At 45.9% G+C, this 25,292-nt stretch overlaps 1 protein-coding gene across 2 annotated transcripts in view; it reads left to right on the top strand.

Annotated features, from left to right (window-relative positions):
• TRPM8 (transient receptor potential cation channel subfamily M member 8) overlaps nt 1-25,292 on the top strand; it is an 81,611-nt gene that overhangs the window by 22,013 nt on the left and 34,306 nt on the right. Inside the window, exons 8-17 of one of the 2 annotated variants that reach the window (XM_014862582.3) lie at nt 1,437-1,634; nt 7,297-7,399; nt 8,481-8,599; nt 12,366-12,656; nt 14,270-14,365; nt 15,199-15,328; nt 15,987-16,132; nt 18,671-18,783; nt 19,180-19,396; nt 24,911-25,002. In XM_014862582.3, the coding sequence (XP_014718068.3) occupies nt 1,437-1,634; nt 7,297-7,399; nt 8,481-8,599; nt 12,366-12,656; nt 14,270-14,365; nt 15,199-15,328; nt 15,987-16,132; nt 18,671-18,783; nt 19,180-19,396; nt 24,911-25,002 (1,505 nt within the window). Of the gene's footprint in view, nt 1-1,436; nt 1,635-7,151; nt 7,400-8,480; nt 8,600-12,365; nt 12,657-14,269; nt 14,366-15,198; nt 15,329-15,986; nt 16,133-18,670; nt 18,784-19,173; nt 19,397-24,910; nt 25,003-25,292 lie in introns of those variants that run through there. The other variant, XM_070489349.1, reaches the window with a different exon arrangement.

Here is a 25,292-nt window from a genome sequence, read left to right as displayed (position 1 = left end):
AGCTATTGAAGATTCTTGATCTTCTCCTCTCTCTTTACCAGGAAATACCCCTGGAGTTACAAGTAATTCCTGCCAAAGTTATTTAGAATTATAATCTAGTACCTCCCTTTGTTTATTATTTTATGTAACAATGATCTTTCCATGTATTCATTCATTCATCAACAGGTATTTATGGAGCACCTGCTATGAAATTGGCCTCTGAGACCATCACTAAATGAAAGTCTTTCAGGGAAAGACTTTTCAGGGAAAAATTAAAATAGAGATGTTTTTCGATGTGAAATTGTCAGTGTGTGAATGCTTAAAGCAGTAGCCACATAAAAGAGGAAGAGCGATGGAGAGAACATGATGGAAAGATGCATACATTGATACATACAAAGATGCATACTCTCTCTCTAATCTTAGATTTAGAATTTAGATTTCCAGAGAGCTGCAGAAGGCCTAGGGCGCTGTGTTTCTACAGCATTTTCCACAAATGTCTGCTCAGGCAATCCACAACCCACAGAACAGGGGATAGGAGAGAGGAGGGAAAGGCGCAGAAACTACCAGCTGAGCATCTCTTCATCTCTTGATCCCTTCATCTTCCAGCTCCCTCTCTTATCATCCCCACCCCCGCCGCAGCACAGCCCTGACATCCACCTTTAGTGCAGTAGGTGAGGTACAGATGGAATCCCAGCCTGATGGATGTGTCAGCCCTCTGCCTGTTCTGATGAGGGGACCACGCACTTTACGTCTTCTCTAAGGAAGACATTCACTCTTGGCTGAAGGAAGGGGCTTCACAGTTTCTTCTGTCTCTGTGTGTGGATCACTTTGCTGTCAAGTGAAGACAATTCTTGAAACTTGATGCCCCCGTGCTGGCCTCTGTGGTTTTCATAAAGGAAATAAAAATGTAGATGTTTATCCAGGAAGCAAATATATTTTTATTCTCTTTTCATCAAAGGGGTGAGAGAAATTATTTGACGAGAAAATATGTGAGTCAACATAATACAAAATATGTGGCTGTTGTTTGAAGGTATTTTCATATCTTAAAAGTATGAATATTGTTAACCTCTCTCAGATAAGCCATCAATGATAACACTGAATACCATCTTAAGAGTTTTCACTCCAACCTCTCATGTCAGTATGTGGAGTGGTTGATTTTGTCTATAGGGATGTTTTAAAGCAGTTATTTATGGAAAACCTAAGCTAGTCACACTTGTCCTTATTATGGAATTTGGTTTCAGCACAGGATGTAATACAACTGGCTTACATTTCTCATTCATGAAGCAATTGCAAACTTTTGGTTTGCTTCTGATTGAAAATAAAAGTCCAAAGGGAAAAAGGCAGGGATGTGTCCATATGTTCGGTTCACCAACTTGATTTGGAACTTGGTCCCGAGCTGGGTTCTGTGGATGCTCAGGGTCCCTTCCAACTGGCCCACCCTCTCTCCCCTCTCCCAGGCCATCAACACCTCCATCAAAAGTAAAATTCCCTGCGTGGTGGTGGAAGGCTCGGGGCAGATTGCCGACGTGATCGCGAGCCTGCTGGAGGTGGAGGACGCCCTCACATCTTCCATCGTCAAGGAGAAGCTGGTGCGCTTCTTACCCCGCACCGTGTCCCGGCTGCCGGAGGAGGAAACCGAGAGCTGGATCAAATGGGTGAGTTGCAGGGGGGCCAAGGTCCTGGGAAGGGAGAAAGCCTGAAATGCCCGGCGCCACAGCAGCTGAGGGTGTTTTATACATCCTCTGTGACTTTGAGACTCTCCTCTGGCCCAAACCACTTTCTTGCTGGAAATTGAAGCTCACAGAAGGAGGCAGGTCTTGATACCTCATAAAGGGGTGGCACATGAGGTTTACACTCAAGTCTGTCTGTTTGTGAAGCTGGTACTCCTTTTACACCATGATGTCCACCAACGTTGAGCTTCTGTGCTTTGTATGTATGAGTGGTGGAAAGAAGGAGGAAAGAAACCCCTGATAATGATGTTTAAGAAACGCAGATTCTAAATTGGGTCTACATCCATAGGAGAAGTTGTTCCTACAGAATAATTGCCTTTCTAAATTAACTGGCCTGTGACTCAATTCAGAATCTCTCGCCTTGCTCTTTAGATCATGTAAGAAATGCGCACTTATTGGAATATCATTATGCTTCTTATTTTAACATCATGCTATGCCTTCTCATCTTTCTCTCTGTTTCATGACTGCCATTGACTTGAAATGACTTTCATTTTCTTGACTGCTCAGTTCGTTAGAAGCTCATGTTAATATCAGGAGGTGCATCCACATCAGCTCATTCAAAAATGACCTTTATATTTGGATCATGTGAGGAGCATGTGCTGCCGTTGGAAATTTTCCCATAAAGGAAATAGCAGGCTGTAGTCAGTCAGAGTTATTTTAGTCATAGAGCCCATTTTACCATGAGAGTTGAAGGTTGGGTTTAGTATAAATAATAAAAAAAAATTCTTTCGCTAGATGGGCATTTCAATGATACTTAGTTGTGGAAGAACCCCAAAATACTAAATACAGCAAACTGAAATCCTGGAATAGCAAAGATCATCTTTTTTTTTTTTTTTCTCCTTTATTTTTATTACACAAGTAATGCATGTTCATTGTGGAGAAAATATGAAATAAAGATAAACAAAAAGGAAAAACAAAATCAACAGAATTCCCTCCATAGAGATAGTTTCTTGACACTTTGGATTCATTTCTAACCCTTGATATTTTTTCCGTCCCCCAAAACAGGTCATTTGCGTGTCTAATCACATACATGTAAACACGTATTTCACATGCACACACATTTACACCCATGTTTTGTTAACCAAATGGAATCATGTGATACGTTCTGTTTTTAGCCATTTTTGAACTCACCGTTTCTCACAAGTGTAGAGCGTTCCGTGGGGTGGCTGTGCCATGGCTGATCTAACCACATCCTGCTCTGTGACCCTGGAGCTGATTCTAGGCTCTCACTCAGGCCGAGCTGGCTGGGCCTCCAGGCCCACCCTGCTCCCCGCTGGTCTGAGGGTGACTTAGGCTCCTGACCATCCTCCAGTGGCTTCCCCAAAGGGGCCTGGTAGGGCCCTCAGGGCACCGGCACCCATTCCCTGCCGAGCACCAACACGGGGATCCTGGGGTTCAGTCCTCGACAGTCTGACAGGCCAAACGGGCATCTCTGTATGTGGGAAGGCCGTCCCTGTGATGGAGATCATCTTCTTGCTCATGGTAGCCCTTGTCATTATTTATGGCCAGCCTGGACAACCAAATTCTTGTAAATAATGAGAGAAATCAACCCAGTCTTCCAGGCCGCCAGGTACTCTGTAGTGAATTAACAGACTATGGGACCCTATTGGTCTTATTTAATTTCAGATAAGGGGGCAGTTAGGTGATAATCCTGATGACGTGCAGAGGGATCGAAGTGATTAGGAAGCAAGTCCTTGCTGGGTTAAGCCTCCTTGTCTAAGATTCAGAATTTAAAAATGCAGATGCATCTTCTTCCCAGGGCTGAGGGTCAATGTTGGTGCTGAATGATGTCCTGCACAACAAATGCTTACATGATATTCCTACTTGAGAAGTTACATTTTGCAGATTTTACTAAAGAAGGTAAACCTGGTGGTTTTGTATGCAAGTTTGTCCTGGGATTTCTTGTATATTGGCCACATCCAGTTGAGAGACAGACATAAGAATCGGGGAAATAGAGATCAAATATCAGCTTCATTGATGATGGAGGTAAAGTTGAAAGACGTGGCTTCGGGGGGCATCCACAATGGGCCTCCTTCTGCTGAGCCCCAGAATGGGACAGATGAGCCCACCCAAACAGAGGCAGCCCCGGGCAACTGCTGGGCTCCCCGCCAGGCTAGGCATGTGGCTGATGGCAGACCATGGCACTAGCATTCTGCAAAGAGCAGATCCCAACGGAGAAGCAGGAAAGGGCTGGCTGGGCAAGGCCAAAGTCACCAGTCTGATGTGTCACCCCCCTACCTTGAGTAGCGGTAAGTGAAAGGGGTGGAGATGCTCCAGGGGCCTAATTGGCATGGAGATCCCTCTGCCTGGAGACGTGTGGGTGAGGAGAAGGAGTTTTCCCTCCCCAAAGTGGTTATGCATTTTCTGTTCTCTGCATTTTTAGACCTAACAGTCTGAGTCAATTCCAGACATGTGGATGGCACAGTCCCAAAGTGTAAATATCGGTGTAAGTTATTGCATGTTGAGCTCTGTGCTCAAGGTAATTTCCTGTGATGGATGGAAATTCAGTGGTTAGTTCAAGGATACGCATAGAGGAAGATATAGTCAGCTCCCAAGTTACCCACCAAAGATGGCCCTGGGTCCGTTCTAGGACTTTCCTCATACTCCTCGTACATGTTGGCTTGTAGAGTTGGAACAGGTCATATCCAAAAGGCCGTTCCACCTAATGAAGAATTTTGATTTCTGCTTCAAGAAAATCATTACAGAAAGCTCATCTGAAGCAGGCTAAAATCAGACACATTTCGCTTTCTGTGAATATATTATCCTTTCTGGGATTCGTGTCTAATTCATATTCATATCTAATATGTTAATGATATATCATAATTATAATCATATCAATCAGAAGATGTACATCATTAGTAAAAATTAGTCTGGCATTTTAATGATGTGCTCCTATGAGGTTTTGCAGTTGGTACAGATTTCCCAAAAGACCAAGCTTGAGAGTAGAACTATTAATTAATGAATGTATACATTCAGTCAAATATTAATTGAGCAAAGTCCCAGCATAATTGTGGATGACCTCACTGATCATGTGGACAACCAGCCCAGAAACCTGGACTCATACTTTGTCGACCTTTTCAAGAGATCCCAGGGGCCAGCCCCATGGCCAAGTAGTTAAGTTTGTGTACTCCGCTTTGGCATCCCAGGGTTTGCTGGTTCAGATCCTGGGCATGGACCTAACACCGCTCATCCGGCCATGCTCAGTGGTGTCCCACATAGAAGAACTAGGATTTACAACTAAGATATACAACTATGTACTGGGACTTTGGGGAGAAAAAAAGTAGGAAGATCGGCAACAGATGTTAGCTCAGGGCCAATCTTCCTCACCAAAAAGAAAAAAAAAAAGGGAAGAAAAATAGCATACATTACAAAGAGACTTTGTATACTTCTTCCTGGGGTCATGCCCTTCTCTTCTACCAGTTCTCTCAGAGTTGTTCCCCCATATCTACTCCTTGCCTTCTCAAAAAATTGACCCTTCATAATCTCCCATCTATCAGCCAACCTCGATATCATTCATTCATTCATTTCAAACTCTTTCATCTACTCATTTATTCAGTTGACATTTATTAAATGAGCACATTCTCTAAGCCAGGTTCTGGAATAGGCACTTCAGAAAGAATAGTATACACAACAGAAAGAGTCTGTCTTCATAGAGAAAACAGAAACTGAAGAAAAGTTCATATTGAGTGACTACAATAGAAAGCATTGTATAATTTCAAGCTGAAATGGGTGTTGTGAAGAGAGGTAACGTGAATTCAGAATGGCTTGAGCCAAGGGAGCCTGGCCTGGTATCAAAGTCCAGGGGAATGCTTCTCAGAGGAAGTGATGTGGGAGCTGTGATGTGAAGGATGAGTAGAGTTAAAGGGGTGAGGGTTGGAATTGAAATCATGGAAGCAGCATGTGCAAAGGTCCTGAGGTCCAAGGTAAGCATGGCCTACCTGAAAAGCTGAAAGATGGCAATGAGGATAGATATTGTGGGTGGAAGCTGGAGAGCTTACAAAGGGCCATGTCAGGGAGCTCCTTGAACCTCATTTTAAGGTTCTGGTTTTGTTCAAGTGTAATGAGAAGTCACTGAAAGGTTTGAAGCAGGGCGAGAATGTGATCAGGGTTGTGTTTGGGAAAGCTCACACCGGCTGCAGTTGGGGGACAGGATTGGAGGAGGCAAAAGTACACGAGTGGAGAAGCGGAGACCAGGTAGGAACCCCTGCAGCCGTCTCTGGGTCCCATCGGTTTGCTCTGGATCCATGTTCACTTTCTCCTTTTCCCTTTTCATTTCAAAAGAAAGGATGTTTCAGCCCCTCTGTGCTCCCACCATGTCTTGTGTCCCAGAGCAGTGGAACCTGGACCCCTCCCTGCCTGTCGTTTCTACTCAGACCCCTCTCCTGCCAGCACGGGGAGAGGGCCTTTGCCCTCATGCACCGCCTCCCACTCTCCATTGAACCCACTACGGAGTGTATTTTCCTGAAGTTTTTATTTATTTCCTCCTCACCTCGGGCGCCTTTAAACCAAGGCCTCCAGCACCACCTTCCCCAGGACACTACAGCCTTAAAGGTCACCTCCTAAAGTCCAAACCCAAGGACACCTCTTGGTCCACATCTTTCATCCTCCCAACCTGACCTGAGACTTCCCTCTGCCGCCTGGCCCAGACACTCTGGGGGTCCAGGTCCCCGTTTCCAAATGTTGCCAGGAAAACCCACCACCACCTGGAAGGCAGTCTAACCAAAACCAGACTTGCTTCCTCCTCTAGAAGATGCACTTCCTCACCAGGCCTCCACCAAGATCACCAACACCCAAAACCATGGAATCTGGGGCTCTGTCCATCCCCAGCTCGTTAATTTTTTTTTTCTGGTGAGGAAGATTGGCCCTGAGCTAACGTCAATTGTCAATCTTCCTCTTTTTGCATGAGGAAGATTGGCCCTGAGCTAACATCTGTCCCAGTCTTCCTCCACTTTGTATGTGGGACACCACCACAGCGTGGCTTGATGAGTGGTGTGTAGGTCTGTGCCTGAGATTTGAACCTGTGAACCCCATGCCACCAAAGCAGAGCACACGAACTTAACCACTGCTCCACTGGGCCAGCACTCCCCAGCTCTTTAATTTTACAAAATATTTGAAGTTAAACATTACAGAAAATCACCAAGGATAATATAGCAAATTCCTTATCTCTCTATCTAATCACCAAGTCCTCTTGGCTCTCGTTCACAGCGAACTTCTTAGGTTTAAGCTCTTGTGATCACACTTGGATGATTTCTGTGGTTTTCTGGTACCCTTTCCTCGTTTATTCATTCATTCATTCAACAATTGAATTCGTTACACACACACACACACACACTCGCCCTTAGTCAATGAGTCTCTCAGGTTTTGGACAGTGGCCTTGTATAACCGGTACTTTATTCTCATTATGGTAAAGGACTTGTTATTCCAGTTTAGAAAGGCGTCGTAGGTGAGAGAAGGAGATCTGGAACACCCCTGTCGGTGGTCTTTATAAAAAAAGTGGAATAAAAGATTCCTCACCAAAAGAGAGGAGTTTAGGCTCCTCATGCCTAAAATCAGTTGGCTGACAGCTCTGCTCTTTACATCTTGCCAGCTCAAAGAAATTCTCGAAAGTTCTCACCTATTAACAGTTATTAAAATGGAGGAAGCTGGAGATGAAATTGTGAGCAACGCTATTTCCTACGCTTTGTACAAAGGTGAGTAAAAATGGCTCATTTAGACGTTTCAGCTTTGTGTGGCTTTCCATGACTAGCATTTATTTTTTTTAACAGCTTTATTGAAATGTAATCTTGCACTTAATTTTGATTATCATAGATTGGAAGCTAGAATAACCACTATTGACCTGCTGAGTTAAATCTCCTTAGTTGAATGAATTTAATACAACAAGAATTTGTATGTCGTTAAAATACTGGTCAAATACAATCATGGCAGTCGCCAAAGAGCTGTCTTTAACTGAAATTTAAAATCTTTATCTGAGCCTCAGACTCCATTGAGAATGTAATAAAAGCTATGGACCTTTGTCCTAAGGTTCCATGTATATGCACACACAGGCACACACACACTTCACACACATAAATAATTTTACATTCAATTTCAGGGGTTTACAAATCTCTTGAAGCTTGTGAATGAACCTCAGTTTTCAAATTCTCATCTGTGGTCTTTGCTGTCTTAGAACTCCATCAAGGTGGATATTACTTGAGGGAAATAGATCCTCAGCAAAGAACATCTAGAGCTGGGCCTCCTGATTAAAATACATAAGATGTGCAGAGTAGGGCGAGGGAACCAGGACGTGCGATTTAAGCATCAGCTGTTTATTAGAATCATTCTTATTGTGCTGGCCAGAAATTTGGTCATAAGGATATTTATTAAAATGGCATTATATCTATAGAGATACATAGATACAGAAAATATCAGCTCTGGAAAAGACAAGTAGAACATTTTATAATGTGGCTCATTATTTCACAGATTTAGATATAGTGTAAGTCAGATGTGGTCCTTGAAATGTAACACTTATGGAATCTGAATCTATGCAAAAATATCAATATACCGTAGTTATACTGTTAGGATATGAAATGGAAAGATATTATTTTTGCCTGGATTGATCCTTTGGGACACAGAATATGGATAAGAATGAATGAAAATACAGTGAGATGACGGTTCTCAGTGTTTGTAAGAGAGATGCTTAGACTCTCCTTTGATAATTGGCCATATGAAATTGTTCTGACTCTCTTATTTCTGGGCCTTTGGTGAGGTGATTTTTTTCCTGTCCTCTGACAGCCTTTAGCACCAATGAACAGGATAAGGATAACTGGAACGGGCAGCTGAAGCTTCTGCTGGAATGGAACCAGCTGGACCTAGCCAATGATGAGATTTTCACCAACGACCGCCGATGGGAGGTAAATAAGAAGCCCTCCTGGGTTATCCCAGTGTCGCATCTGGTCCATTTCTGACAAAGTCTTCAATACTGAATCTTGCAAAGGATTATTCTGTTCTGGTGTATCAGTGTTGCTGAGCCTCATTTGCCTCATCTGTAGTATGGGATAATAACATTGACGTAGTAGGTTTGTTGTGAAGAGATAATACAAATAAATGCACCTCTGTGAGAAAACATCAACCCACCAACACCATCCAAAGTTTATAGCTCTTCAACCATGATATGAGAGGGGACCCTTTATCTGGGTGTAGAGGTGTAGATGTCTTCTGGGGAGCAGATCGGCAGAAGTATATAAGGAAAATATGTGCAGAATGATCGAAAGGAGTTTACCAGAAGTAGCTCAACTAAAAATCAAGACAGTGGTCCTCATTTTGCACCCTGCCCCACCTGCCTAACCTCGTTCTGATAAGAAAATTGTCAGCAGTGAGATGCATAAGGGAACAATAGAATCAGTAGATTGAAAACATGCAATGAATGCCTTAGAGCTAGAAAATTGAGACTCCCCCAGTATGGAAGTTGTATGTCTAAGGCCAATTGTATAATCAAAGATGAAAACTTGATTTATATTAACATATGGTCAATTTTAATAATAGAATGCAAATAAAGTAATGGCTTATGGATTTTTAAATTATTCATTCCTTTAGCAAACATTATCTTGTGTTTGGTCTTTGCGGTGTAATGAACCTCATCACACATTACAAGCCTTTATTTAGTTGAGAGAACATAGAATTCTGAGCGGATCTAGTTAATTGATTCATAAATGAATCTCCATGTGTAAAATGTCCTATTTAAGTAAGGTCAGATCGTGCAAATAAGCATAAACTCAGGCACGTATTGAATGGTACATTTAATTTTGTTAAGTTACCTGAAGATAGTTAAGGGTGAAGGCCTCATGGTTAAGAGAGTAAACCCTGGAGCCAGCTCATCGGCATGACTTAACCTCTTTGTGCCTCAATTTCCCCATAGTGTGGAGAGTTGCAGCCAGCTCCTACTGGTCTTAGCAAGAGGTGACTGCTAAATGTTTAGGGGTTTTGTGAGTCGGTTGTTAAATACAGTTATTATTAAAAATTAGATAAACTTAAAAACTAAATAAATTTTATTAAAAACAAAAATGATAAATAATCAAGACTCAACACTTTCTGATTATTTTACTATGTTTACTGTGGTCTGTGCTCTGGAGGTTATTTATATCTATTGTACTTGCGTGCTGGAAATACTATATGGTGGTGTGCTGCTCCATGTCCATTTCCAATTCTCCATTCAATGATGTCACATTGGTAGCTGAAAACCGGCCATGGTGGGAGCGTGTACACCATGCCCTTGTTGTTATGTGCTGTCAAGTCATCTCTGACCCCTGGTGACCCTCTGAGTGAGTGATGTCCACAGTGTCCTGTCCTCAGCAGCCCTACTCAGCTCCTGTAGACTCATGCCTATGACTTCCTTGTAGAGTCACTCGTCTCATATCTGGCCTTCCTCTTTTCCCGCTGCCTTCTACTTTGCCCAGCATTATGGTCATTTCCAGAGAATCCTGCCTTCTCATGATGTGCCCAATAGGACAGCCTCAGTTTTATCATTTTTGCTTCCAGCGATAGTTCAGGCTTAACTTGCTGTAGGACGTGCTTGTTCATCTTTCCAGCCTCCCAGGCTATCCGTTGAGCTCTCCTCCAACGCCAGATGCCAGATGAATCCATTTCTCTCCTCTCAGCCCTCTTCACTGTCCAGCTTTTGCACCCATAGAGGGTAATCGGGAATATGAGAGTGTGGATAACCTTGCCCTTCCTCTTTAACGACACTTCCTTACACTTGATGGTCTCTCCTAATTCTTTCATTGCTGCCCTTCCAGGTGACGAGCAGCAGAACCTAGCTCATCAGATTGTTATGATGATCAAATCAGATAAGTTTTCTAAGTGCTTAGAACATTGGCACGTATTAAGTGCTATATAAGTCTTTGTTTAAAAATAAATAAGAATCTTTGGAATAATAGTAATATTTGTGTAACCTTTTATGATGCACAGAGCGGTTTCATTGTGTTAGTTTACTTGGCCCTCACACCAGCCCGTAACAGGGACGATCTCATTTTGCTGGTTAATAAGCCAGGGCTCCATGGGTACCACAGGACACGGAGTGACTGATGTTTTTTTGAGGGTCTGCTCTGAACTTGAATCTCTGAAGGCATCTTGACCTGTATTTTGTCTCATCTCGTCCCCACCAGCACCTCTTTATAGAAGAGCCAACAGGCTCAGAGATGCAGTCTTCTTCCAGGTCACTCATCCGGGTGATGGTAGAACCAAGGTTTGGAAGCTAAGATGTGTCTGGCTGCAAAGCCTTCCTCTTTCTCATCTGCCAGTGTGGTCCCTGGACCAGTGCCACGTGGGCATAACCTGGGAGCGTGTCAGCAGTGCAGATGATCACACTCTACCTCAGACTCGCTGAAGCAGCAGCTCTGAGGTTGACTCCAGCAGCCTGTGTTTTAGTAAGCTCTCCAGGTGACTGTGACGGAAGTTTGAGAACCGCCGCCTTATGTATCAAATGTATGAGCACGGGCAAGGCCAGCGGATTTAGAAGGAAATGTGAAATGCCAGGCACAAGAAACATTTGCCATGAGGACGGGGGAGAAAGTGCAGCCGCTGCTGTCTCCAGAGCAGCCACCTCTTCCCCTCCCTATGCTACCTGGAGACACAGTGTGGGGCCTCGAGGCACTCTTGACAGTTCCCTCTCCAGGCAATGTGTGATCCCCGTGAGACCAACATTATACAGAAACATAAACCGATAATGCTGCCCTTGGCGGGAGTATTCCCCTGAACCAGGGGGCAGGCAAGTAAGACACTGGGTTGGACAGCAATGAGAAGTGCTGGGGACCTTGGGGACAGGAGAGACCAGGCTGTAGGAGCAGCTGCCACTTGGCTCCAGCTGATGGTTCCCTGTGTTGTCAGTGCTTCTGATTTTCACTCGTGAATCTGGATTTTAATGCTGGAAATGTGGATTTTTGTGAACCTTCTAATCTTAATGTTGGCAACTGAATCACATTGTAAGAAATATTGTGGAGGACAAACAGGACATATCTGAGAGCTGGTGTGGCCTGTAGACCTGGTGTATGCCCAGAGTAAACATTAATTATCTTTACTAAGATTTTCAATAAGCTTCCATGGGGTAAGTTTTATCAGGAGCCCAGAAACTAGAGATAAAGATAAATAATAACCTGGTGTAGTTGTCAAGGGTTCCAATGACTTATTGTTATGTGACATGACCAGGCGTTCACTTGGTGGCATGTGGAGGGCAGCAGGACGATTCCATGGCACAGAATGAAGAGTTGGCCGGTGGTTGGCACACCATCAGTGTCTCCTGTAGACTCCAGAGAAGTGATGGGCACTATACTGCTAGCCCCCTGTGCCCTAACTGAGTGCTTCTTCTTGACCAACATCATGCCTACATCCCTACATTGTAATTATCCATGCTTTACAGTAACAAGAGCCAAGTAACTTCCAAGCCCACATCTAGCTGATTTCAAAGATTCCGCCATGCTACTTCGCCTGTCTAGATATTGGAACTATAATCCAGTATTGTGTACAATTAAAAAGATAAATTTTATTCCCAAAGCAGAATTGGAAGAGAGGTTGAAGATGCTATTACTTTGTGACTGGAAATTCAATGTGACTGGGAAAGAAAACACCTTGTGTTTCCTTTATTGGACTTAGGGTGTGAGTTCTCTCTCTGGTCTTTCTCTGTAGTCTGCTGACCTTCAAGAAGTCATGTTTACGGCTCTCATAAAGGACAGACCCAAGTTCGTCCGCCTCTTTCTGGAGAATGGCTTGAACCTACGGACGTTTCTCACCAACGACGTCCTCACCGAGCTCTTCTCCAATCACTTCAGCACCCTTGTGTATCGGAACCTGCAGATTGCCAAGAATTCCTATAACGACGCCCTCCTCACATTCGTCTGGAAACTGGTGGCTAACTTCCGAAGAGGCTTCCGGAAGGAAGACAGAAATAGCAGGGACGAGATAGACATAGAATTTCACGTATGTACTGGGGCAGTTGTCTGCTTGAATTCTCTGTTTTTTTGAGTCTTCCTTTAAAAAATTTCTCTACCTCCATCTTTCCCACTCCCTACCTCATTGCCATAAAGTAGCTAATGTGTTGGCATTGTTAATTTTTTCTACTGCCTTTGCTTAAGATAATGAGTCTACCTGGTGAGTTCTCTGATGTCTTGCTTTCAGCTTTGTGCTATATTTCAAACTAGTTCTTGCAGTTTTTCTAATTATGAAGCTTAGTGTGGTGCACACACTTTCTGAAGGCATCTGACAGGGAACAGGGACAATGGAATGGCTGCATGCTCTTGTCTTAGCCTTATGGACATGATCTGCTTAAAATAGTCCTCTGCTGCCCATGTAGAGGACTGAAGAACTGCCAAGTGTTCTTTTGTGAATTAAAGAGCGGAGAATATTTCCAGTGGAATAATCCAGATTTCCATTTGAGAAGATGTGGAGGCACCACCCCTACTCTCTCAAGCTTTCCTATTTTAAGTACAGGCAGGCTCAGTTTCCAACTGCCAGCACCTGCGACTCTTTGCTGAAGGGTTGCTCTGGTCTGAGACCAATTTCTGCCAGATGTTGGTGTATAAATACCCCAGCTCCCTCCCTGCTTGGAGGAGATAATCCTGAGCTTGTGTTCTCCACTGGCTCCTAGGATTGCCTAAGGGATTAATCTCTAGTTACCTACCAAGACGACTTGCTGGTAATGCACCCTTTATGGGTTCTTACTTTTCTGATCTTGTTTCCTAACTCTCCTATTGGTTTTCCTGAGATCACCCTTCAAATAAACTACTTGTCTCAAATGCTTGATTGCTTCTGGGGAAACTCAAACTAGGTCATTATCTTTTATAGTTCTAGGATTTTAATGTGTACATGTGTGTGTGTTGCAAACATCTAAATGATTTTTTAGATATTTGAAGTAATTGGAAGTGTTTAGAAAGCTTCTGTTTGACATTATTCATGTTAAGACCCTCCACAGTATCCATAACTGTGCCTGAAGCAGTTTGGATGTTGATAAAACCTCTAAGGAAGTTTAAAAAGAATATATACATTTAGTTGTTTTCTATCTGAAAAGGTTTCATTGGAATATCTGGAATGCTGAATAGGAGCTGGGACCCCAATTGATATCTTAGGAATCAAAACTTTGAATAATGCTGCAAAGAAATAAGCATAGTTTTACGTTGTGATAACTGAACTTAAACCATAGGAAAGTTAGAATTCAGTCTGAATGATTTTTATAGGTGAGAAAAAGATTCATGTGATGAGAAGGAATTGCTTTCTCTTCGGCCTGCCAGATGTCATTCAGTTTTTAAATTGCTGTCAGCACACTTTTTCGCCCTTTATACCTTCCTTCTAGTTGTGCATTGTCTTTTATGATAGAAAAAAGGTTTTGTGTCAAATTATACCACCTGGTGAGTTGCAGAGATGAAAATCACATCACTGTGCTGTTAAAATGGATTCATACACCGAGTTACAGAGCCCTCCGAGTGTGGGGTGTTCTCCTGGGGCATCCTGACCCCCATCTCCAGCCTCAGAGCGGTGCATCTACTACTGTGATGTTCCATTTGCACATGCTGACCTCATGCTTTAACTCCTCCCAGGACGTGTCTCCTATTACTCGGCACCCCCTGCAAGCGCTCTTCATCTGGGCCATTCTTCAGAACAAGAAGGAACTCTCCAAAGTCATTTGGGAACAGGTAAAGGTCCAACCCACGCCAAATGCATACTTTGTTGTGGTTGTTCTGACCTGCTCAGAACTCACATGCCTAATTGAAAATATCACTGATAAAATGGGATGTCTAATGTCAGGTGAATATGGTTGTGTGTGTTTCCATGGCAATGGAGGTGTGTTTGGAAGGGGAGGTCCCTGGAAGGCAGTATTGCTGGGTGGGCAATCCAGTAGACACCTGCTTCTCAGCTGTGTGCACCTGTGTGCTAGTTTTTCAAGAGAGTTTTAAGTTTAATTTAAAAAATTAAGTTGTAGCTTTATTGCATTATGGACAGGAAGTAGGGCCTGTACAGACTCTTCTTTGGGAAGCTCCCTGAGACTTTTCTTTGTGGTTTAGCACAGAATGGTTTTTGTAAATGATTTATGGACAGTTGTGAAGAAGGTACATTCTCCATTTTTAGAGCATAAAATTGGGTATTGAATATTGAGTTCATACACACAGTCTCACTACCTACGTTGTAGGTCTTCCAATCCTTACCACTTTTTCCTTCTTTGAACTATTATTACAGTACCACAGTGGGTAGTTAGGCCTCCCACAGTCATACTCCTCCTACCAGTTTCCTCCTGCATTTATCTGGATGTTTTCTTTTTATATGCTAATTTCACGTTCAAGACTGTGAGCGTATTCAGGTTCAAGTGTATCTTGGGCACATCACGAATTTTACTTTGAATTGTTATGAACAGTTCAGATTTTACCATTTCCTGCTTTTGCCGTGAGTTCACCCTCACCTGACATTAATGTTGACTCGATCACTTCAAAGGATCATGAATTAACCTGAACGTTCTCCACTCCTCCAAAAGACCAGAGGCTGTACTCTGGCGGCCCTGGGAGCCAGCAAGCTTCTGAAGACTCTGGCCAAGGTGAAGAATGACATCAATGCTGCTGGGGAGTCTGAGGAGCTGGCAAATGAGTACGAGACCCGCGCAGTGGGTAAGCCTCCAGGAGAAGGATGCCACACACATGTGCCCATGGCACTCACAGGCCTGATGGTGGTCAGTGGCATGGCCAAGCTCCCACCTGCAGATCACATGGTCATGGGTGCACACATTGTGGCAAAAGCCAGATGCCCCTTGCTCCTGGCACTTACTGACTTTTCCAAGAAAGTGGGAAAATGTGGGCTCTCATCCCACAACCGCCCAGGGCCAACCCAGGCCAGGTCTAAGTAACTTGATGCCACAGGGAGCTTTCGGGTGTTTTGTTTTGGGGATGCTGTTAAGAAATTGTGACACATCTGAGGTTTTACTTGACTTGCAAGCTAATGAATTAGCCTGCCAGTTTCACGTGCATCTACTGACGGAAGACCCCAGACCCCTGGGTCAGGCACACAGATGGTTTGTTACTGATGAGTTTTTATTGACGTCTGCTGCCATGAGGAGCTGTGAGGGGTATGGTGTGCCTAAAGAAAAGGCCTTGTTCAGGGAAGAAGTACCTTGTGCTGGCATCCTCTATGCCTCTTATAAACCAGGATGCTCACACCCAGGCTTTTCCTGAAGTCAGGGCTTGGTTGGGAGGGGTGGGGGCAAGACAGTTCGTGTGTCTGCCAGCCCTGCCTCCAGCTTCCCTCTCTCTGGTGATCGTGACACTGTAGAGCTGTTCACGGAGTGTTACAGCAACGACGAGGACCTGGCCGAACAGCTGCTGGTCTACTCCTGTGAAGCATGGGGTGGAAGCAACTGTCTGGAGCTGGCGGTGGAGGCAACAGACCAGCATTTCATTGCTCAGCCCGGGGTCCAGGTAAGCAACGTACAGGCACCCAACCTCACGTCCAGAAATGGGCCTTTGACATCAGATGCCATTAGCAGCATTAAAAAAATACGATATTAAAAACAGACCTTCAAAAAAACAAACCAACCTTCTCCTCCAACATAAAAGCTGTAGCAGGAGAAGTTGGGCGATGTTACGGGAGATGGCAGCATCTAGACATCTGTAGAGATCCTTGCCTCAGGAGATGGTGCACGAGAGAGAATATTCTTTGAGTTTCCACAAAGTGAACAGTATGGTACCATAATTATGAGCTCGGTGTCTGGATCCCACCGCTCGGTCTCTGGGTCTCCATCCACTGTATCTCTGACTAGGTGTGTGCTGATGGGCTGGTTTCACAAGCTCTCTGAGCCTTAATTTTCTCATCTGTAAAATGGGCATACTAGGAGTTGAAGGAGGGGTTGCTGTGAGGATTCAATGAGATACTGCATCGAAGGTGCCAGCCCTTGGTGTTAGCTGTGACTTTTACAGCTATTTTTAGTGGAAATGGCGGTAGAGAAACTAGTATGAAGTGGGTAAAGCCAGTGTAGAGGTTTCCTGCATGGAATCAAATTAATAGTGATTTGCACCTGGTGCCTCAGGTTTTGGAGGGGAGATTTTCCACCCAGAATCCCAGTGGGAGGGGTCTGGGTAGGAGGAGGTAGGTAGGGAAAAGATGGACGGACTCAAACTTGTCTGCCACACCCATTACACATTTTATCACGTTTCATCGTCACAACACGGGCGGAGGTGGATGTCATCCCATTTTACTGAAGAGGACTCAGGAGCTCAGAGAGGTTCTGGAACCTTCCCCAAGTTGCTACTAAGAAGTAGCAGTGCTGGGATTTGATCCCATGGTGATTGTCCATCTCATGGACTTTCCATTATACAAGGCAGCTAATCATTAGCTCAGTGTTTATGAAAAAATCTGTTTGCTACTGCAGCTACGATGGGTTAAATGAGTGTGGTCATCTATGATGAGGAACACGCAATGAAGGAGTCTTGTTATTGCTCCATTTTAGCCCCTGCACCACTGTGGGCTAGAGCGAGGCCGGCCTCGTCTTTGGGGTTTCCTGGGAGACGGGGTGGGGTGTCCGGGCAGCCACTTTCTGCTCACAGCTTCTTAGACCCCAAACCCCATCTTATTGGTGTCCCAGAGCTTTGGGCCCTGGAAAGACTGACTCATTGCTCCCCTCCAAGTTCACCAGTCCCAAGAGTTTCAACCAAGTGCCAGTTCATTGATGTTCACGGACAATCTCCCTGCCAGGCTCACGGGACCAGCGAGTTTGCTTCCTGTAGGCAGACTACCATGTGGGGTCAGATGTTGCTGGTGGCTGTGGAACCCAAGCTAGGGAAGAGCTTTCTTGGACAGAGGGGCCTATGGGGGAGGGCCTACTGTGCTCCTCACCCTGGCAGGAATGTGACAGTGAGGAACACTGGACATTACCTGTCTTTGATTGGCGCCCCCCGGAGCAGACTCCAGAGCAAGGATTTGAATGCAAGTAGTTTGCTCTGGAGGCGAGCCCAGGAAGCACAGGAGGGGAGAGGGGGCAGGGAGACCGGGAAGGGAAGGAAGCAGACACAGGCGTGCTAAGGAGCAGTTGTCACTGTGCACAACTATGACTCAACACTGCTAGGGACTTCGGAGGACTGCGTGGGACCTGCCCCAGGGTTGCCCATCCAAACACAAAGAAGCTGGCATTTACCCACCAACTACAGTCTGCCATTTGTTGGGGGTTGTCCCTCATGGGCCAAGCACGTTCCCAGCTGCCACAGCTCAGGCAGAGTGTGGCAGGGCTTGAAGGAGAAGCTGTCTTCTCTTAGAAAGAAGTGCCCAGGCGTGGGTGGCCCGTGCTGGTGCTAGCCCCATGGGCCAGCGCTCGAAGGGCCCAGGCTTCCCCTTGCTCTGCCACGAGACACACCAGCCTCCTTCCGACCGTTCTTTTTTGAGAGCTGTGTGTTTCTTTGATGTGGTCTAGTCTATGCTCACCCTTTTTTGTTGACTGAAAATACAACCTCAGCTGTCTAACTCCCACCTTCGTGGGAGGCCCTCGCCCCATCTGTCAGGGGTCGGTATCGCCTGGGCAAAGCTTTTTCATGCATTTCAGCTCAAATCGATGTTGAGACACCAGTGGTCTCTCCCTTCCCACCTGTCTGCCTCCAGAAATGAGTCCTTGGGGACTGCAGGTAGCACTGGACGTGTGTGTGAATTCGCGATCGTTAAGGAGAAAGGAGCTAGGAAGACACTTGTTTAAATTTACATAGTAAGAATTAGAGTTGGTTAAAAATTATAGGTTTAGTGAATTTGGACTCATACCAGCTGTTGTAAAGTTCCCAGAAGCCAGCTTAGGGAAGGACTGCAGATCCAACAGCCCTTAGAATCCAGGCATCTAATAGAAAAGAATAAGGACTTTAATGCAGAGAGGGGTTCATTTAGGGGAAGTTCAAGGGCTGGGAAAAAAGGGTGCAGACCATCCCACATTTCATGGCATTAATAAGGACCCGTGTGCTTTGTCTTTGTTTTTCCTGTAGAATTTTCTTTCCAAGCAATGGTATGGAGAGATTTCCCGAGACACCAAGAACTGGAAGATTATCCTGTGTCTGTTTATTATTCCCTTGGTCGCCTGTGGCTTTATCTCATTTAGGTATGAAATGGAGGCACATAATCGTGTGTGTGAGTGTGCGTGTGTGTACATGCATCCACGCGCGTGTGTGTGTGTGCCCTTGTGTCCAGCATTGTGAGGTATTTGCTCTAGTGCCTACAAATTAGGTCTGGCATCTCCCCTGACTTTCCCCTGGTTTGATTTCAAACAAGTAGAGGGAGGGCCATGTCTTCAATCTCCAAGGCAGAATTTGAATTTGTTCATCATGAAATGCCAAGGGCTGAATTTGGGCCGGGCCAACCTTAGAACAAAATTTTGACGCGCCCCTCCTCCCCCACGGCAGTTGTGGTCTATACTCATCCATGTTCAGAAGGAGAATTATAGTCTACCTAGTGATGTTTCCAAGGATGGTAACGATGCTCTCACCTCTAGGTCCAGGAAGAAGCCCATTGACAAGCATAAGAAGCTTCTGTGGTACTTCGTGGCATTCTTCACCTCCCCTTTTGTGGTCTTCTCGTGGAACGTGGTCTTCTATATTGCCTTCCTTCTGCTCTTTGCCTACGTGCTGCTCATGGATTTTCACTCCGTGCCCCACCCCCCCGAGCTGGTCCTCTACGCTCTGGTCTTCGTCCTGTTCTGTGATGAAGTGAGACAGGTAGGACAGCTCCCACATAGGGCCCCTCCTCCTTTCCTCAGTGGGCAGCGTCTTCCTAATGCCAAGGAGGAGCAGAAGTTGCTTCTGAAGTCCCAAAGTCATTCTTTTCTCAAAATCAACGTTCTTGTTAGGTGGTCGCCCATGCAGATGCATTTGCAGCATCTCAGCACTCCAGTGAGCTCTCTTAGCACCAGGCACACTCTTTGTTCTCTAATTAACGTTAATTGATGGAGATGAATTCCTCAGGACCGGGAATGTGTTCAAAAAGCAGATTGATGTTGGACTGTAAACCCACTCCCATCGTCAGGAGCCATTTGTGTTCCTGCCACTACCATCACTGGGGGAGGCAGCATGAGAGTGGCAGGGGACTTGGGAAGACTTTCGAGCTAAGAGCATCTTAATACCCAGTGTATCAGAGTGATGGTGTTTGAAAGTCATTGAAGTCCCTGTGCATTTCAGGGAGTTTGTGTGAATTATTCATGCTGCTTTTCAGTAGTTTCTTGGGATCCACGTGTTTTGGCATCCACTCTCTACCACTGAATCCAAAACTTTAGCCCACCCTGGCACATAGCTGGTGCTCAGTTAGTGATGATTGAATAAATAAATACGGATGGTGCTGTCCTTAAACCATTAGGAAAGGTCACACGAGAAAATCCTTTTAGACTTCGTAGTTTACAAATTTTTTGAGAACTGCTGTTGCCGTCACTTCTGTTGTCCCTTCTGAGCCCAAACCCAACACCATATCCATTCAACAAGGACGGCCTAAGTGCTCAGAGTGTATGAGATACTATGACAAGCACAACAAGAGGTTTGGAGGGGCAGAGAATGCTGTTCTTGACCCCACACAGTGACTGCCTAGGATGGGAATCCTAAATTGGTTTCAACCATCATGCCAACTCTGATAGAATTTTTTTGTGGCTTCTAGGAGTCCTGAGTTGAGAAAGATTCCGAGGCTCTGTTTGTTCTCAGCAAGAGGATGTCTTGATCAATTAGTGATGTCTGCCATGGGCACCAGAGGTGGGAGGGCCCTGGGTCTGCCTCATAGGTGGGAGGTACAGATGTGGGTGGAGGGGGGTGGAGATGGAGGAAGAGTAACATATATGACACAAGTCAGTGTTGAGCACGGCAAGGTCGTGGGCTTTGTCTCCCAATAGCTCTCCCAAAGACAGAGTTGTGCTGGTGTGCAGAGGATGTCAACGACTTCAGATCAGCCCCTGGGAGCCCCACGCACTAGCTCATGCTGTCACAGCTCAGTCCAAGCCATGCTTTCTGTATTAGTCTGCTAGGGCCGCTGTGACAAAGGACCACCGGTAGCGGGGCTTAAAGAACAGAAGTTCATTGTCTCATTGTTCTGGAGGCCTGAAGTCCAAGATCAAGTTGTCGGCAGGGTTGGTTCCTTCTGAGAGCCATGAGGGAGAATCTCTTCCAGGCCTCTCTCCTGGTATCTGGAGATTTGCTGGCCATCTTTGCCGTTCCTTGGTTTGTAGGTGCATCACTTGATCCCTGTCCTCATTCCCACGTGGCTTTATTCTTGTGTGCATGTCTGTGTCCAAATTTTCCAGTGCCTTAAGGACACCAGTCATATCGAGTCAGGGGCTCACTCTACTCCAGTGTGACCTCATTTTAACTAGTTACATCTACAAGGACGCTATTTCCAAACAAGGTCACATTCTGAGGTCCTGGGGGCTAAGACTTCAGTGGATGAATTTGTGGGGGGACCATAATTCAGCCCACAGTGGCTTCCATATAGTCTTTCTCTTGGTTGTCATCTTTCACTTGCTAATTATCTTTTTGACTCACTGTGTGTCAGCAGCAAGGGGTGAAAGTATCCTGTTTGAGGGGAGTAGAGAAAGATGGACAGAGAGCCAGCACTTAAAACAGGAGTGGGCCCAGGCCAATGTGAGAGAGTTAACCAAGAACCTCCTGAGTTCCGTCTTCCTAGGAGCTGGCTCTGCATGGGGTCACGCGTGTTCCCTTCTCTGCAAATGGTGTGGTCGGTTCTGGGACCCTGGCCTCTTCGCTTTCCTTCACTCCTGGGCATGGTTGACCACTTCTCCAAGCCACATCAAAGAGGAAGAGACAGCGTTCCCAGTTTAGCTTTGGCAGAGAAGGGTCTCAAAGGGCCAGGTTGGAGGGCTTTGTCGCACTGGAAGAGGAAGGCCTGAATCTCACACCATCTGAGAGGCCGGCAGCCCTCTCATCCTCTGTGGTCAGGGGAGGCCCTTTCGGCCGCCAGTGTCCTCCTGATAGTGGGCTTTGTGCCCAAGGATCTTGACTGGTCTATGGGAGTCGGTGGACGTTGAGGGCAGCCCTCCCACTCCTGGCAGAGGCAGCGGGGCCACTGGAAGGTCACACAGGACTCTGAGCAGCCCCTGGCGGTTTGAGTCACACACATGAACCCGAAGTCCGTGGGCTTTAGTGGATATGATGGGGGAGCGGTGTAGGGGTCAAAAAAAGTGTGCGGGTTGTGTGAACTTGACAACACGCGTCCTGGCTCTGGTTTCTTCACCTCAATTGACCAGCCTGACATCTTAAATGAAGTCACTGAATAGAATCAAGTAGCAGTGAGTTCACAGCCCAGTGGGGAAATAAGTCATTAGCATAAATAAGCAGAGAGACAGAGAAAAGGAGGGAGGAGGGAAAACAGCAGGAATTGCAAGTGGACGGTGGTAATTTACTTAACTTCTCTAATCTTCTGGTTCCTTGCCCTTAAATGGGCAGTTTTTCTACTGTAAGAGGTTATTAAGAGGAGCGAGAGGCTGGGATGCCTGACACGTGGGCCTCGTACAGCTCAGCCAGCATCACCTCCCCAGGGAATTCCTTCTGCTTCTCCAGCTCCTGACACTTCTCTGTTGTTGCCCAGAATTGGGCGGCACGGAAATAACCTGATCCACATGTTTGTTTCTTATCTATCTTTGGTCCCTGGGGGCAAGCTCAGGAGCTGATGTCTATGTGTTTCTTGGAAGTGTGTGCATGTTTTTTAACAAATGAATTGACAAGGGGGTTCTTCATGATTCAACCCAGAGCTGGGCTATGACTGACAGTGAGTGGGGGGGTCAAGATAGTGGCTCATGAGACCAGAGCCGGGCAGATGAGGAGTACGTGGCACGAAGGGGCCCAGGGATAGCCTTCTGAGCAGAGGCTGCTTTGGTGGCTCCTTCTTGGAATGGTTGGTAGAAAGTAAAACATCCTTTCTCTGCTTCCTTCCACCCCTCACTCACGCTCCAAACCATTTCTCTGTCAGTGTCATTCCTGACCCTGCCTAGGCCTTAATGCCTTGCATTCAGACACAGAAGCTGCCGTTCCAGGCCAAATATTATTTGGTTCCTCCAGGCGCCTAAGGAAGCCATGAGGCCTAGAAAGAAGACTTCCTCTGGGTTGCTTTAGAAGGCAGAGCCTGGCCTGGATGAAAGGTGCAAAGAGACACATCTTGGCTTAAGCCAAATACTTCATTCATGTATTCTTTCTTTCAATAAATATTTATTAAGTACCTACTATGTGCCAGGCACTGTTCTAGCCACTGGGGATACAGCAATGAGCCAAATGGGCAAATATCTCTGTCATGATGACGCTTCCTACTAGTTCAAGATGACAAGTAGGGTCATTCCTGGGAGCTTTCAAGGAGAGGAGCAGAGCATTGGGTGCGTGAGCCTCACGTTTACAGGGAGGGTGGCCTAGAGGAGTTGAGGTCCTGAAGTCACAGACATCTCGGTACAAGTTCAGATGTCCATTTAACTACTAAGTCATTTATTCGGGTCGTGCAGGAAGGAGACAGGGCAGCTGCATTGTGCTTGGAGAAGGGTGGGCCCTGGGCAGGTGTTGCATGAGGGGTTGCCCGGGAGGGACACTGAGCAGGATGCCGAGTTGGAGCAGACGGTGGGCAGGGACCTCGGGGGAGGGAAGAGGGCCGTGGAGGTGCTAGTCATTCCTGGGGTCTGCCTGGAGGAAGTCGTGCCCACAGGGTCCCAGCTGTCTGTCAACCTTCATAGTGGGTGGCGTTTGATACGGAGGGTGACAATGAGCACATAGCACTTGGTCTAAGTGTTTCTTCTCCTTTTTCAACGTTGCTTTTGAATGGGCCAGTTTTAGCTCAGCCTGACAGTGTGTTAAGGTGATGGTTTGGGAAGCACCCTGTGCTTGCTTGGGGTTAGGAGTGTGGGTTCAAGTCCAGCTCTGCCATTTGAGATCTTTGCCAGCTGGACAGCTCTGATTCTGTGTTCCCTGAGCGAGTCTGCAGAACACGGTCTTGATGATCCTTGTCATTAAAGGAATCCGACACTCGGGGTCGCTGTTTCTCTTCTTGTCTGTGGCCTCCTGTGTTTGGAATCCTCCATTTGATTGGTTTCCTCCTAACTCACAGTTCCACTGGCCTGGTGCTGTCTTAATTAACCTACTTCACACTTGTTAGAGAAAAACCAAACCAAACAGGATGTTAGCTGTTTTAGATTGTATCTGAATGTCAAAAGTGTACCTTTCAGTATTTCCTGTCTCCTTCCCCAGCAGAGGATGTCGATTTGCTAAATTGGAATTTTTAACCAAGGCAGTCAATAAGTGCCAATGTCCATTAAACAGATTGTGGATGTTTATGTACAATGGGATAAGTTCCATCATCTCTTCATGGAAAACACTGCTCAATCTTGAGGCCCATTGAATCCCCAAATCCTAAAAGATAAGATGAAATATGGTCCTGGTGTTTTATAAATATAGCCTATCTCTGGCATTCCATTCAGATAAAAGGCTTCTATTCATTAAAAAAAAAAGAATGTTTTCTCATTGCAGTGGTGCCACTGAGCCCCAGAATTGAGCTCCTTAGAGTTTCTCCCATCACTCAGGCCAGGATTCTGAAAGTCCTGTGGGCGGAGCTGAGTCAGGCTGGGGTGGGCGGGTTGACCTGTGCTTCCCTGCCTCCCAGACCAGAGGTTCAGAGGGGGAGCAGGTGGCAGGTAGGGCTCGTGCCAACCACCCTGTCTTGCAAATGATCCTTGGTGGGTGGCAATCAGTGTCTCTGGGCCCACTCAAATGGACTCCATTTCTGAGCCCACGAGTTCAGCCATCCCACAGTGGAATGTGGTCAAACTGGGACTGCTGAAATCCGGGCGATTTTAGTATTTCTTTGGTGCTTGATTTCATAACATCCTCACTTCCTTGGCCCACTGAAGTCGCTAGTTGCATTTTTAAGTGAATGAAAGGAGGTACTTCTTGAGAAACCCATGATGTTTCTTGCATCCCTTCCAAGTCTCAAGTTGTAGGATCTCTGTGGGCCCTAAAGAAGAAGGGTGATGCTGGGGAGAGGCACCTAAGATTCAGAACCCTGAGGCCCGCCACTTGCTGGCCGTCTGCCCTTGGACCACTTTCCAGTGCCCCTGGAATAGCATGGGGCCTGTGGTAGGCTTCACTTCAGCCGTCATTGGCTCAAAAAGGATCTGGAAAAAACTGTGTGAACATTAACAAATCTGGCAGTGGTTGATGTTTCCAAGCTGCTTATGTCCTCTCTCTGTCCCTTTCTGTGTGCAGTGGTACGTTAATGGGGTGAATTATTTTACCGACTTGTGGAACGTTATGGACACACTTGGTCTTTTTTACTTCATAGCAGGAATTGCATTCCGGTGAGTAGCCCGCAAGACTTGTCCCACTTATAGGTGTTTCTGATGCTTTTGGGAGAAAAGGTGAAGGAAAGATCTTTGACGTTTTGAGCCCACGATAAGCCCGCCCCCCCGCCATCCCCCGCCGTTACAGATCATTGCAAAAGACCATCGTCTCTGCCCCTTCGAGACACAGCTTGTTTGGCATAACGTCCTGTCTCATCTCCTCCCCTCTCCTGGTGATCTGTAATTGAAAAGGGGTTCATCATTTTTCTCTTCATGCGTATAGAATTTGGGGAGAGATAATTAGAAAT

This window comes from Equus asinus, chromosome 19, assembly GCF_041296235.1.
Source record: "Equus asinus isolate D_3611 breed Donkey chromosome 19, EquAss-T2T_v2, whole genome shotgun sequence".
NCBI lineage: Eukaryota > Metazoa > Chordata > Mammalia > Perissodactyla > Equidae > Equus > Equus asinus.
This window is presented reverse-complemented; position numbering and strand designations above follow the sequence as displayed.